Below are 15,618 nucleotides of genomic sequence, written 5' to 3'. Positions count from 1 at the left end.
AAGTAGGTATTATTAGTACTCTGATTTTGTAGATGAGGCTCAGAAAAATGAAGTGGCCTCACACACCGCTATACTCCAAGCTCAGGAAGTGAATCACACAAGAACAGAGGGTAGTGGAGAGGTCAAAAGGTTTTCCTTTATTGCTGCTGGCGGAGTAAGCAGGAATCCTTGTCTGACACCCTAACTCCACCTCATCTCACCCCTCCTCCTTTTAGCTCTCCCTCACTAAACGAGCTACTGACAGCTAGCTACGCCTAGGCTGGGCAGAGCTTTGGAAACTTTGAAGGGAGAGGGAGGCGATGCACAAGTTGGGGGTGAAAGGAAAAACATTCTTCTGGATGCATTACCTGCTCACAACAATTCCTTGCCTTCTGCCCTTAAGAAAAATGGCGCTCGGAGTAGATCACTTCCGGTTACGGAGCCAAACCAAATCGGGAAGGGCAAGAGACCGGAAGTGACCGCCCTCTTGCTTCTCCTCCCACCGCCTCCCAGTCTCCCAGCCTCACTTGGAAGAATGAGGCGGCCTGAGGGCTGTGGCAGAGGTGCGGTTGCTGGGTGACAAGTCGGAGCCGGGACGGGGTGAGTGCCCGCAGCCTCGGCCGCGGGCCGGTTCACTTTGCTCGGGTGACCTTCGTCCTGCCGGGGGCAGGGGGCGAGGAGTCGTGCGTGGGGCGCTCTGTGACGAGGCGCCGCCGCGGTCCTGCGGAAAAGGAGGGAGCTGCTGCCGTTGCGAGTAGGGCTGGCGACCGGGTTAGGCCCGCGGAGCCCGTGAGCCCGGAGCCCGGGATACCGTGAGCCGGGGCCGGCGCAAGCGGGCCAGGGGTGGGGTCTGGCCCCGAGCCCTGCGGGCGGGGCTCCTGAGCCTGGTGTGGAGGACTGGGAAGGCCTTTCTCCAAGGTCGGCGTTCACCACCAGCTGAACCGAGTTGTTACCCGCACCGTGCTTTCCCGCTTGTCCCCTTTGGTCAGTCATTTCCTGACGCTTTGGAAGGCTCAGCCTTCTTTATGGCTCCTTTGCTCCATTTGACACACATGCATACCAGGATTAGACTGGTGTGTGATCGTTTTTGTTTGGTGTCTTTTCAGGAGAAGCTGCCACCAAAACTTATTTTTCTTAACTTACACTCCTTGAAGTTCTTGGTACTTTGGCTGGAAACGTTAATACTCGCTTTAAGCCTTGCCTCCTTATTTGTTGTGATGAGAACTACTTCTTTCTAAACGTTAGTATTGCATTATGATCTTGGAATTTTATTTCCTCATTCTGCATATCCACCTCCACTCACCTAGAGGTCCAGGTTGAAAAACGTAATAACTTAGTTACTGTTCGTGAACTTGGCTTCATGTCACTCGCTGCCGTGTTCCCTGATGTAGTTAAGAGTCACATGCAATCAGAATTTGGCCAGTTTCATCATCAGCAAAGGGAACTAAAGTAGAAATTGCAATCAAGATTTTGGCCAATTGAATTCACTTACTTTAGTGGAGTATCACGCAAAAGTAGTCTTTAATTGTCTGACTAAAACACTTCTCCCCCAGGGACTTCCCTGGTGATCCAGTGGTTAGGAATCCGTCCTGCAATGCCGGGGGACGCAGGTTCAATCTATCCCTGGTTGGGGAACTAAGATCCCACATGCCACGGGGTAACTAAGCCCGCGCTCCACAACTAGAGAGCCTGCATGCCCCAACTACAGAGCCCACGCACTCTGGAACCCCCCGCGCCGCACCCGAGGCAGCCAAAAAGTGAATATATAAATAAAACACTTCTTCGCCCCAGAAATAAATCTAAAAGTTTGGAAGTTTGTTTCATTGGGGAGTTAATGTTGCTGAAGTGTTGTTAACTCACATGTCTTTATCATCCAGTTTAATTTGTACTTTTCTAACTTTTTATTTTCAGCATAATGGCAGAAACTGCTTCTCCACTGAAGCACTTTGTGCTGGCTAAGAAGACAATTACAGCAATCTTTGACCAGTTACTGGAGTTTGTTACTGAAGGATCACATTTTGTTGAAGGTTAGCTCCTCTAAGTTTTTTAAATAATTACTTTTGAAAATATATAAAGGTGCTTTATTCTTTCAACCTTGGTTACTGAACACATACAGGGGATTGTGCTCTATGAGAGATACCATAACAAATAAAACCCACTTCTGCCCTCCAAAAGAGGAAGATTGAATTATATTAATAGCAACTAAGAACAAAGTGCATATGTGAGGTCCTATTCTAAGCACTTTATTTTATTAATAACTCATTTAATCCTCAAATCAACACTGAGGTAGATTTTAATCATACTCATTTTAAAAATGAAGGAGGGCTTCCCTGGTGGCGCAGTGGTTGAGAGTCTGCCTGCCAATGCAGGGGACACGGGTTCGTGCCCCGGTCCGGGAAGATTCCACATGCCGCGGAGCGGCTAGGCCCGTGAGCCATGGCTGCTGAGCCTGCGTGTCCGGAGCCTGTGGTCCGCAAAGGGAGAGGCCACAACAGTGAGAGGCCCGCGTACCGCAAAAAAAAAAAAAAAAAAAAAATGAAGGAACTAAGGCACAGAAAAGGTAAGCAGCTTACCAAAGATCACGCAGCTAGTAAATGCCCAGACTGAAAGTCAGGCAGCCCACATTTAGCCATTATACTTATCACCCCCATCAACTCAGCAGTTAAACCAAGATCTGAGACCTTTCTTATCTTCTCAAATGAGGCTGGGATGCAGTGGGAAAAGGGCAAAAGGAGTTTTCTTAAACAGAGTGTAACTGTTCAAACAAAGGTGGTGAGAATGTCATACTGGGAAATACTACTTTAGAGATAATTGTTGACCTTCAAGCATACAGTGAAAAGGGAGGGATTCTGTAAACTCCTGTGACAGTGGGAAAACATTTGGTAGGTTGGTAGAATCAAACTTTTTTCCTTGTCCTTCCTAATACTCTTTCACCAGATTTTGAGTTTCTTGAGAGTAGGGATCCTGCCTTATTATTTTGTCCGTATTACCAGATCTGACACAAGTTTTGCTGTTGAATGAGGAAAAAAATACTGGTTCAGAATCTTAGTTTTCAATTTGGAAAGAATTTGAGCTGGCATGGTGACTTTTGAATAATATTTTATTCTACAAAAGTTGATGGGAAGTGAAAATGAAGTTAAATGTAACATCTTCTGTGTATTGAGCATGTAATAGATGCTAGGAGCTATTACTCTAGGAGCTAGTGAATCCAGCTTTAGAATCTGAATTCAATGTTACTGTTGTTGGTGGGTATCGAGCCAGTAGACACAACCAAACCACAGATCGGGAGAAGGAAGGTTTTATTACTTGCAGCAGGTAAGGAGAACACTGGGGATCTTTCCCAAAGCAGTGTGTCCTCAAACAGCAAAATTGGGGAACTTTTAAGCTAAGGGTACATGTGTATTTATGAAGGGGCTTGAGCAGAGGAGAATTCAGCATAGAATTGGAGCAAAGATCAACAGAGTCCAGGTCTTGGTTGACTGAAGTCAGGAGGGTCAACATCATCATTCAGTTCTCCACCTGGGTGGGGACTTTAGTTCCTGCAGAACGCAAAGATAGATAGATAGATAGATAGATACACACACACACACACACACACACACACACACACATACACACATGTATGTCTCTTGAGGAGGAACTAGGACTCTGCTTTATCACTCACTATTGTTTGACTGCCCTTTCTCTTTTGCTGCATTCCTTTGTTCCCTTAAGATCATCAATTACTGAGACCTGTTCAAGGACAAGCATTGTGGCCAGGCTTAGATCACAAAATGGCTTGGGCCAGAATGGATTCTCTTAAGTCAAGAAAGCCATTTCTGGTTCTCTTTCTCCAGGGACCCCCTAACCTATCTGCTTACATTACTGGTTCTAAAACCTCAGAAAAAATTGTTGCAAAAAAGAGGCAAAGCAAGTAAATCAGGAAGCACGTAGAAGAGCAAGAATGAAATGAAAAACAAAGATGAATGTAATGGTATTTAAGCCAGTCTTGCCTGTATTCACCAAATTGCACATATTTTATCAATGTACTTGAAAAGTATGGTGAGATGTGAAGCTTAAGTTTAATTAGATGGTCACTCAGTAAGTTGTGTCAGTATTTGTCTCTAATTAGGACCATTCAGATAGCCAAATGAATCTTCATGTTTTCACCTTCAAAATGAGGTGGAAAAATATGTAAAATGTATATTCCTGAAATATAAACAAAACTGAGATACTTTCCTACTTTTCAAATCGTTGCTTTCCCAGCTACCCCCATCTCTGGAGGAAGAGAGATTGGGGCTGGGGTAGGCAGTTACTCCCAAACCTGACAGGAGTGGGTTACAGTCTGCAATTCTCTTTTCATTCATGTTCAAGGGAGCTGTCTTGCTCCACCCCTGTGGGAAGCAGACAAGAAGTAGTAAGACAGCAAGGTCTTACCTAGCTTGAAGACCTCCTTGAACCATATCTTTATTTTGGGGAGACTGCCCATTCAAACCTCACCCTTAGCATGTGAATCCCTCTTCTCAGTTCAAGATTTGAAGCTCCTGTCAGGGTGGAATAATAATAGATGGATATTAGGTTCTAGTTTCACTGTTCAGAAATGCTTTTTTGTCTTAGGTGTGTATTTTGTATCTTTGAGACCTAGATGAATAATAAATACCCTTTTGACTGGACCCCTGTCATTTTTAATAATTTTGAAATTCTTTTGGGCAGTATTCTTATGACCCATTACAACAAGGCATTCACCTTTTACCGAATATTCAGATACCATGTTATTTTTATTTTCAAATATCATGTTAATATAGAACAAAACCCAAATATATGTATATCTTAAGTATTCTGTTTTATAATTAACTTAATATTCATCTATATTACTTTCTCTAATACTGTTTCAATTTTACAGCAACATACAAGAATCCAGAACTTGACCGAGTAGCTACTGAGGATGATCTGATAGAAATACAGAGGTATAAAAATAAGCTTTCCATCATTGGTGAGGTGCTGTCTCGGAGACATATGAAAGTGGCATTTTTTGGCAGGTAATCCTTTATTATTTCTTCTCAAGGGTAGTTTCCAGATATTAGCTTTTCTTGATCATATCCGCAGCTCTGTTTCTGATGTTGCAGCAAGTGATATTCTTTCCTCTTCTCTTCACAACAGTTTCTGCCTGTATTAAATGTTAAAGCTATTAGCATGTAAAAGAACTTGTTCATTTTAGCTCCTGGTATAAAATATAGCTTTATGAAGCTATATTTTTGCTTTTTAAGAATGCTTATCTCTAAGAATTGGCTTCTTAGCCAGCTGTAAGAATAGAAAAACAGATAAGTATAATTTGTGACTTACTCTTTTTAAGTTTCTATTGATTATCAGGTGTGCCTTCCAAAAGGATTTTCAGCTCCATGATTCCCAGAGGGAGAATAAGAAGTGCAATTCCTTAATGAAACTTCTGGAGTGGTAGAATGATTTCTGCCACAGCTCATACGTTAATTTAAGGACCATTTGTTAACTACCTATGTACCAATCACTCTGTTAGGTACTAGAGATGCAAAGAGAAATGACGAGGCCCCCACTTGGTTGTTCAGATACCATGTGCTGTTCACCAATAGAAGCATTTATTTACTCACTAACCTCATAGGCCTTCTAAGCTATTTCCCATCTTAGGGCTTTAGCACTTGCAATTTCCTATGCCTAGAATTCTCTTTGCCTTGTTGTATGTCTGACTCCTCACTCTTCAAATCTCATCCTAAATGTTACTACAGCAGAAACCTTTCCGGACCACTCTAAGGTATTCCTTCTCAGTTATTCTCTGCTAAAGCACCCTGTTTATGTCCTTGAAAACTTTTCTCAAAGCTCTGTTTTTGTTTGGTTTTTGTTTTATGTTGTTATCTGCTTCTTCCACTTGACCATATTCTCAGGGCCTTAAACAGAGTCTAGTATGAAGTAGGTCCATGAAAGAGGCCCTACCCCAGGTTAGGGTGGTATAGGAGTGGGAGGGAAGAGGCCTCCTGGAGAAGTGATGACTCAGTTGTCCTGCTTGAGAAGAAGAAATAGGAATGAGCTTTGCGTGTGAAAAAGGTCCAGCCCAGATTTAAGATGGGATGTTAGACCACATCTTGTGATGGGAAGAGTGGGCTGTGATTTCAGATTGTAATCTGATGAAATTTTTTTTACAAAATTTGCATTCTAAAAAAGTTGGCCTTTGACCCAGTGAAAGAACAAAGTTTTTACCATTATGTTTTGTCATGATTTTGTGTATTCATTCTTCAGGACAAGCAGTGGGAAGAGCTCTGTTATCAATGCCATGTTGTGGGATAAAGTCCTCCCTAGTGGAATTGGCCATACAACCAATTGCTTCCTGAGTGTTGAAGGAACGGATGGAGATAAAGCCTATCTCATGACAGAAGGGTCAGATGAAAAAAAGAATGTGAAGGTATACTGTTTGATCTTTAGCAACATAATGTACCTGACATAATGTCCTTAACTTGTTCTTTTAAAAAATTTTTTACAAGAAGATACTTTTAAGATACTTTTTAAGATACTTGTAAAAATTTTTTAAAAGAAATACTAATGGAAGAACCATTAGTATTTCTATTCATAGCTTTTAAAACCATCACTAATATTTTGAATTTTCTAAAATTCTTTTGCTTCAGAGCTAGGTTACTGGGAGAATAAAACCTGTCCTCAACTAAATGAAAGTAAATTAGAATTAAAAGTTTATAAAATTTTTAAAATAGTGTTCCTGGTGAAAAGAACATTATTGAAGTGTGTTGTTGCTGTTTAATCTCAAATCTTGTCTTTCTAAAGAAAACTTTGTTTAAAAAATTGAGCTCTGGAATCGTTTTTGACACATCTGTGCCTTTAGAAACTGTTTTTGCCTTTGGAATATTTGGTAAGCATATTCATTAATAAATGTTACAGCTTTATCAGATAAAGGCCAGTGGTAGTTCCCTACCTTTCATAAATTTCTTAAGGAATTCAGTGGCACTAGATTTTTTTTCAGCCAGACAAAAATAAAAAGCAATTAGGATGCAAGATATTTACTCCGCAATGAAAGCAATTGGTAAAAGGCACTGCTTCTCACTATACTCACTTTCTCTTAAGTCGTAAGAGCTCTCCCACAAATGCAAAAGTTCAGTGTGTGAAGATCCATGCTATTTTAGTTTTGGCTAAACTGTAGGTGAATTCATAGGTCTAGTCCTCCTGTGAGTTTGCTGTTTGATCAGAGAAAGTAACTCAATCTAATACCCTTCAGATTACTTACAAACAATAAATAAGATGATATTTATGAAAATATTTTTCAAGCTTTTAAGCCATACAAATGAAGGAATCGCTTATTTTGTAATCAAGATAAGTAGCAGACACTATTCTAAATACTTGTAATAACTCAAATCTCACTACAACTCTGTCAGATGGGTGTTTTTATTATTTTAATTTTACAGGTAAGGTATCAGGATTTCTTTTTTTAATTAAATTAATTTATTTTTGACTGCGTTGGGTCTTCGTTGCTACTCACCGGCTTCCTCTACTTGCGGCGAGTGGGGGTTACTCTTCGTTGCAGCGCGTTGGTTTCTCATTGCGGTAGCTTCTCGTTGTGGAGCACAGCCTCTAGGCACGCAGGCTTCAGTAGTTGTGGCTCGCGGGCTTCAGTAGTTGTGTCACGCAGACTCTAGAGCACAGGTTCAGTAGTTGTGGCACACAGGCCCAGCTGCTCCGTGGCATGTGGGATCCTCCCGGACCAGCGCTCGAACCTGCATCCCCTGCATTGGCAGGTGGATTCCTAACCACTGCGCCACCAGGGAAGCCCAGGTATCAGGATTTTAATACAAGTTTATAATTCTATCAAAAAGTTTATGAAAGCAAGCAGAAAAACCCCTACCTAACATTGTCACTGTGGAGATTCACTTCAAGCCTGATCAGGACTATTGTGCCCATTTGAAAATAGATGTTTCCCTTTAAAATTTCGTACAAATCACAAAAGAACCATCGAGGTATGTGTACTGATGCCCTTTCCTTGATTATTAATTTTGTCTTAAGCCCTTTGTACTTAATTGTATGTTTAACACATACAAGAAAGGTAATGAACTAATGTGTGTCAGAAGTCATCTTGAGAAATAGAAATATTTTAGGAAATTTAAATGGAAAGAGAAGGCATAGTCATTGATATAAAGCAGGCTTGTGTGAATAAATAACTGCCTAGTGACGTTCCTTTATTTTTCCCCCCTTATTACTAAGCAATAAACTCATTTTAGAAGAGTCAGAAAATACAATTAGGCAAAAAGAAAAGAAACTCCAAACTCTTAAACTTCTAAATTCAGTGGAAATTCTTTGCTATAGAGTTACATTGGTGTTTCTCTGTATTTTTAAAACAAAATGGTTTTATATCATATATGCTATTTTCTTTCTTTTTTTAAATAATTTTGTTTATTATTTATTTGGCTGCACTGGGTCTTCATTGCTACACGTGGCCTTTCTTTAGTTGCAATGAGCAGGGGCTACTCTTCGTTGCAGTGTGCGGGCTTCTTATTGCGATGGCTTCTCTTGTTGTGGAGCACGGGCTCTAGGCGCACAGGCGGGCCAATAGTTGTGGCATGCAGGCTCAGTAGTTGTGGCTCGTGGGCTCTAAAGCACAGACTTAGTAGTTGTGGTGCATGGGCTTAGTTGCTCCGCGGCATGTGGGATCTTCCCGGACCAGGGATCGAACCCATATACCCTGCATTGGCAGGTGGATTCTTAACCACTGCACCACCAGGGAAGTCCCATATATGCTATTTTCTGATTTACTTTTTTTCTCTTAATATATTGTGAATTTCTTTTCATACATACAATATCAATTTCAGGGGTTGCATGGGATTCATTGCCAGAGTTCCATTTGTTGGACATTTAGAATGTTTCCAGCCCAGATTATCGTTGTTGAATGGTATGAGTAAACGGTTTCAAGGCCTTATTTTTTTTCCTACTTGGTAATTTTAAACCTCAGGTTTCTCAAGATTGCTCAGATGGTTTTACTTCAAAAGATTTAAAGTTCTGCTTTTTCTACATGTTTTGCAGAAATAAATGTACCAAATCATAATATTTTAAATTTTTATTGAATTTTGTTACAAGTAGAGTTTTATTTTTTCTTTCCTTCCCACTTTAGACAGTTAATCAGCTGGCCCATGCCCTTCATATGGACAAAGATTTGAAAGCTGGCTGTCTTGTACATGTGTTTTGGCCAAAGGCAAAATGTGCCCTCTTGAGAGATGACCTGGTTTTAGTGGATAGGTAAAATTACATATGAATTGTTTTATACGTATGTATTTGTATTTTTTTTTTTTTTAGAAATGCTGCTTGCTTCTAGCATGTAGTACGTAAAGTTTTTAAATGTTCAGTTGCTTAAAAAAAAATGTTCAATTGCTGCTTTGTTCTCATTTGCTAGATTGTAATGGAATAGATAAGTTATTATTTTTTTGTTTTTTAATGGTTTCATAAAAGTGCCAATTTATCAGTTTAATTCTATTACAGGAAATTTCAAGAATTGTCACTTTTTCTCTAGACTGACTTTGTAGTTTGGATAATTGGTTGGGCCTTAGAGATTGTCTCATTCTAGATACCTAGATAGATAACTCTAAATAGGTATTATTTTTAATCAGTAATTATTCTTGAGACTTAGTTTCCCAAAATAACCGCTGGACAGTTCATACAGCTTTTCATTATTCAAGAATTAATCGCATGCTTTTGTAATTTATTCAGGCTCTTCTGATTAACCTGCATTTAATATGTTTTTTCAAAAATCATCCTACTACACTGGTGCTTAATAAAATGATAATGCATATCTCTTTAGCAGAGTCCTTAACCAAAAAAAGTAGTTAAATGATTTTTTTAAATTGTGGTGTGCTCTTTTGTTTTCTTCAGTTAAAATTTCAGTGTTCTATGGAAATCTTTATTTTTTTGGTTGAGGGTCTTCCCTTTTGATTGAAAGCGAGTTTCAAGTAATCAACAGAAATAGCTCAGATGAGAGAAGGTGCTTGGGAAATTAAAATATTTGGTTTAAATATAATATTAACTAATTAATTTTTCTTTATTTCATGGCCAAACTGTATCCATGACCCCAACCTGTTAACTTGCCAATTTGTCACAGGACATATCAAGTCAATGTATAGATAGTTGGACTATACTTTTTATAGTATAGGTTGTATATTAGCCTAGGTTTTATTTTGTTTTTTTCCATTGCTTATTTTCAATCTTCCAAAGCATAAAGATTTAAAAGATTAAAATAGTGAACATGTTACTTGCTTTGTCAAAAATCACGAAGTTTTCTCTCTTCAGTAAATAAACTTTTTTAGCATTTGTTAAGTTGTTGATTGGACAGGCTCTGGGGGTTGTCAGCAGAATAGAAGTATATAAAGCACAGATTCTCAGCTTTCCACAACTGCTGTCTTATAGCTGAGAAAGTAATTTAAATCTCCTAGGCTTCAGACTGATAACTGGTAGAAATCCTATCCTTTAGACTTCAACTAATTCTTAAAAGTTTAAAAAAATTATCTCTCTGTAATCTAAATTTTCTTTTTAAAGAATATATAACACAATTCTTATTTTATTCCCATTAGTCCAGGTACAGATGTCACTACAGAGCTGGATAGCTGGATTGATAAGTTTTGCTTAGATGCTGATGTCTTCGTTTTGGTTGCAAACTCTGAATCAACTCTAATGAATACGGTAGGGTCTAATCATTATTTTGTTTGAATGATAGGAAATGAAATGATGTCTGTTTTAATTCTGAAAAGTGAAGGAAATCCAAGTCATGGATTAGAAAGAAGCTTTAATATCAGAGGTGAACGAAGGGGTTTGTGTTTCTGTGGGATTGGAAGGGCTGATTCTGGTTTGATGGCTCTAGCTTCTAGTGAATATTTGAGATCACGGTGTGATACATGTGTGTTGTTGACATTCACTGTGGTTATTTACAAGTTTCTGAAGGAATAGGCATCAGAATTGTTAGGCTGTTGGCTTAAGTCTTTTGAATAAAGTATAACACTCCCACCTCACCTCCCTATCTGTCAGGCAAGGCTTTTCATACTTTGAGTTTTGTCAGCCTTTTCCAGCTTTATCTGTGTGCACTGTAGGTTTCAGCTTACCTGTGTACACTATAAGCTGCTGTCAAACATAGAAGATTATTTATCCAGAATGTCTAGAGCCAGACTTATTTCAAATAAACTTTCCAGAGTTTCAATATCTAATATCCAAAACTATTGTATAATCTTAAAAAAATGTTATTCATCAAAAGCATATAAATGGCCAAACACCATTAAAACCTAGGTGTTACCAGCAAGACCTGTTTTGTCACCGTGTTATTAGTGTTTATATGGCCCGATCTATGTCACATAAACCGTGTTGCTGTGACAACACTGACAGTTGTTTACAACCTGATGGTATAAAAAATAGGGAAATGTTTAAAACCTGTTTTAGAGTAACTGCGTTATTTAGGTGTTGGATAAACAAACTTTGATACACATCCTGACTTTGGTACCTTTGTTTATGTTATTCTTTGTGCACAGTTCTTCCCCCTCCCAATTTTTCATCCTTCAAAAAGCCCTGTTGTCAGTACTTTTCAAGCCCATCTTTATCACCACTTCCTTCTTTATGGAGCATTTCCTAATTTCAATTGGATATTTATACTATTTATGGCATATACCTTTATTGTTTATTACGATGTGTTGTACATGTGTCTTACATTATTATTTACTTAGTCTAAATCTTCAAAAAGATGTGAGGTAGCTTTTTAAAAATATGGACTGTCATATCTAGTAGTATCTTTTATGTCATGCATATAGTAGAAACAGATAAATATTGGTTAAATTGAATTTCAAAAAAAGACTGACGGGAGGAGCAGGAAAATCTTAACTTTTGCTTTCTTATATCTTGGTTTTGTCATCTTTTTTTTTTTAATTTTTTTTTGTGGTACGCGGTCCTCTCACCGCTGCAGCCCCTCCCGTCGTGGAGCACAGGCTCCGGACGCGCAGGCTCAGTGGCCATGGCTCACAGGGCCCAGCCGCTCCGCGGCGTGTGGGACCCTCCCGGACCGGGGCACGAACCCGCATCCCCTGCATCGGCAGGCGGACTTCCAACCACTGCACCACCAGGGAAGCCCAGTTTTGTCATCTTTAAAAGTTTAATGCTCAGAGTGCTTTGGGATCCTTTATCAGTGGGTGTTATCACTGTTGTTAAATGGTTCAAACTTTGAAATTCAAATAAAGTTTCAAGTATAAAGGTAAAAATAAAGTAGCTTTAAAAAGTAAACATACTGTTGGATATTTCATGTTTTTCAGGAAAAACAGTTTTTTCACAAGGTAAATGAGCGACTTTCCAAGCCTAATATTTTTATTCTGAATAATCGTTGGGATGCCTCTGCATCAGAGCCAGAATATATGGAAGATGTAAGTTATTTTTTTCTGTAAGTTTTGAAGTACAGTCATGTACATTGCTATCTGAAGAAACAATACATCTCATAGAATAGAACATGATAAGCAGCTATTCTCTTGAGAAGAATATAGTTACAGAAAACCTGAAGTGGATATGTGATAGAGACAGAGTATTAAGCTACTTTGAAGGAAAGTTATAAAAGTACTATCTAATCATTTTAGATCTTGAAATGTCCTTCTGTTTCTTTGTTGTTGTTGTTGTTTTAATATTTATTTATTTATTTGGTTGTGCTGGATCTTAGTCGCAGGCAGGCAGGCTCCTTAGTTGCAGCTTGCCGATCTAGTTTCCTGACCAGGGATCGAACCCGGGCCCCCTGCATTGGGAGGGCGAAGTCTTAACCACTGCGCCACCAGGGAAGTCCCCTGTTTTTTTAAATTCTCTATTTAAATATAACATGACAGAAAAGTGTACAAATCATAAGTGTCCAGCTCAGTGAATTTACAGATTTGACACCTGTGTAAGGATCCAGATCAAGAAGGATCCAGATCAAGAAGCAGAACATTCCAGCACCCCAGTACCCCCCGTTTCCAGCCTCTATCCTCCAACCCAAGAATAACCACTTACCATGTCTTCTGATACCCTAGATTAATTTTTCTGGTTGTTCAACTTTATGTAATGGAATCACATAGTATCTACTTCTATGTCAGGTTTTTTGCTCAACATTATATTTGTGGTATGTATGCATACTGTTGTGCATAGCTGAAGTGCATTGCTGTGTGGTATTTCATCCTATGAATAACAATTGATCTGTTCATTTTGATAGTTATGGGCATTTGGATAAATTTCCTGTTTTTAGCTATCATGAATAACGCTGCTGTGCATATTCTTTTTCTTTTATTTATTTTTTGCCTGTGTCGGGTCTTGTTGCGGTGCATGGGCTTCTCCTTAGTTGTGGCGTGTGAGGTCTGTAGTTGTGGCACGTGGGCTTAGTTGCCCTGTGGCATGTGGGATCCTAATTCCCCGACCAGGGATTGAACCAGCATCCCCTGTGTTGCAAGACGGATTCTTAACCACTGGGCCACCAGAGAGGTCCCTGTGCATATTGTTGTATATGTCTTTTTGGTGCACATTGGTGTATATTTCTGCTGAGTATATACCAGTGGTTCTCAGTGTAAGTGGCTGCATGATTTTGTCCCCCAGGGAATATTTTGGTTGCCACAATTGAGGGTGTGTGCTACTGGCATCTAGTCGGTAGAGGCTAGTGATGCTGTTAAGCATCCTATAACACAGAACAGCTCCTGCCCCCAAACCAAAGATTTATCGGACTCAAAATGTCAATAACACAGGAATCAGTAATCCATGGGTACAATCTAGGAGTAGAATTGCTGGATTACAGATTAAGAATATGCTGGGGGTTTATTGTTTGTTTTTTGGCCTCACCACGTGGCTTACCAGGATCTTAGTTCCCTGACCAGGGATTGAACTCGCCCCGTTGGCAGTGAAAACAAAAGAGTCCTAACCACTGAACTACCAGGGAATTCCCAAGAATATGCTGTTTTAATAAATACAGCCCAAGTGTTTTCTGAAGTGCTCATACCAGTTTATATTCCCACCACCAGATTGAGAGTTCCACGTGATTTATATCCTTGCCAACACTTGGTATTTTTTGTTTTTGTTTTTCATTTTAGTCATGCTGGTGGTTTTAGAAACTTCATTTTAAAAAGAGTAGAGAATCTGGTATTTGGTCTACAGATAGTATTTAATTTGCTTGATACTACTTTTTCTGATTTTAATAGTAGTATGTGTTTATTATTAAAAAAACTTAGAAAATGCATTAAAAAATGAAATTTACACTATCCCATCACTATTCACATGTTAGATTATTTGCTTTCATTCTTCCCCTCACCCCCCAAATTGAAATTTTGCTTAATATGATGATTTATATCCTGTTTTTATTAACTCTTGCTTTATAATCATACTCTTTCAAATTGGGGTCTCATTTAATCATCAGAGAATTAGGAAATATCACCCACAGATTGTTCTTCTCCATTCCTATTTAGCTTAATTTTATTAAGTCTTAACATGGAGATCTCTTATCATAATGCTAAAGGCTGGTACTAAACCCTAACTAACTTCCAATCCTTCTTCCTAATTTAGATACCCAAGTGCTATTGTTAAACCTAAAGTTAGAGCTCCAATCCCTAGCTAATGCATTCTCCCCAATTTTAATTCCAGGTAGTTTTTTTTTTTTAATATTTATTTTAATTTATTTATTTAGGCTGCGCTGGGTCTTATTTGCAGCTTGTGGGATCTTCGTTCCAGCATGTGGGACCTTTTAGTTGCAGCATGCAGGCTTCTTAGTTGTGGCCTGCTAACTCTTAGTTGCAGCATGCGTGTGGGATCTAGTTACCCAATCAGGAATTGAACCTGAGCCCCGTGCATAGGGAGCGTGAAGTCTTACCCAGTGGACCACCAGGAAAGTCCCCCCAGTGTTTTTTAGAAGAAAAATATACCATCTATGTTCTGATTTCAAAATAAAAATAACTTCATTATAGCAAATTTATTGTAGCACTTAATTTCTGATTTTAAAGGTATTAATAGCTTCACTGTAGAAAATTTGGAAAATAAAAGCTTAAGGAAGAAATTAAAATGCCACCTAGTTTTGTGGGTATTGCCTGCATGCCACCTATTAATTTACATAAATATATGTACACATCATATACCCTTAATACAGAATTAGGAACCTTTCCCCATGCCATTAAACACTAATGTTTGTCTACAGTATGTTTCTTAATGGTTGTGTAGTATTTGATGGTCCATCAGAATTTTAAATTAAATGTTCAAGGAAGAATCATTAAGTTAAGAGGAAGATTTCCTGTCAGCAAGTATCAAACTTCATTTATTAGAATTTTTGGATTTGTTACATATAAGACAACTGTTACTGTATCATATAGTAACAATATCACTATAAGTGGAGTTTAGTATAGGCCAGTAACTGTTATATTTGTTTAATTATTAGAATTCTTTTAATACCCTGTTTTTCTCTAGGTACGCAGACAGCACATGGAAAGATGCCTACATTTCTTGGTGGAGGAGCTCAAAGTTGTGGATCCTTTAGAAGCACGGAATCGTATCTTTTTTGTTTCTGCAAAGGAAGTTCTTAGTGCTAGAAAGCACAAAGCCCAGGGGATGCCAGAAGGTGGTATGTATTCATTATTTCATCCTTTTGAAATACAAATAGATTATAAAAATAGCATGCTAGAA

At 38.8% G+C, this 15,618-nt stretch overlaps 1 protein-coding gene across 1 annotated transcript in view; it reads left to right on the top strand.

The window, feature by feature from the left end:
- Positions 1–477: 477 nt before the first annotated feature.
- Positions 478–15,618, top strand: part of MFN1 (mitofusin 1) — a 33,064-nt gene continuing 17,923 nt past the window's right edge. Inside the window, exons 1-8 of the mRNA XM_029215141.1 lie at positions 478–579; positions 1,891–2,006; positions 4,862–4,997; positions 6,226–6,388; positions 9,095–9,219; positions 10,545–10,653; positions 12,261–12,368; positions 15,403–15,556. Coding sequence (XP_029070974.1) covers positions 1,895–2,006; positions 4,862–4,997; positions 6,226–6,388; positions 9,095–9,219; positions 10,545–10,653; positions 12,261–12,368; positions 15,403–15,556 — 907 coding nt within the window. The 5' untranslated portion in view covers positions 478–579; positions 1,891–1,894. The remainder of the gene's footprint in view (positions 580–1,890; positions 2,007–4,861; positions 4,998–6,225; positions 6,389–9,094; positions 9,220–10,544; positions 10,654–12,260; positions 12,369–15,402; positions 15,557–15,618) is intronic.

Source organism: Monodon monoceros, unplaced genomic scaffold, assembly GCF_005190385.1.
Source record: "Monodon monoceros isolate NGI ecotype Baffin Bay Population unplaced genomic scaffold, NGI_Narwhal_1 Super_Scaffold_11, whole genome shotgun sequence".
Lineage (NCBI taxonomy): Eukaryota > Metazoa > Chordata > Mammalia > Artiodactyla > Monodontidae > Monodon > Monodon monoceros.
This window is presented reverse-complemented; position numbering and strand designations above follow the sequence as displayed.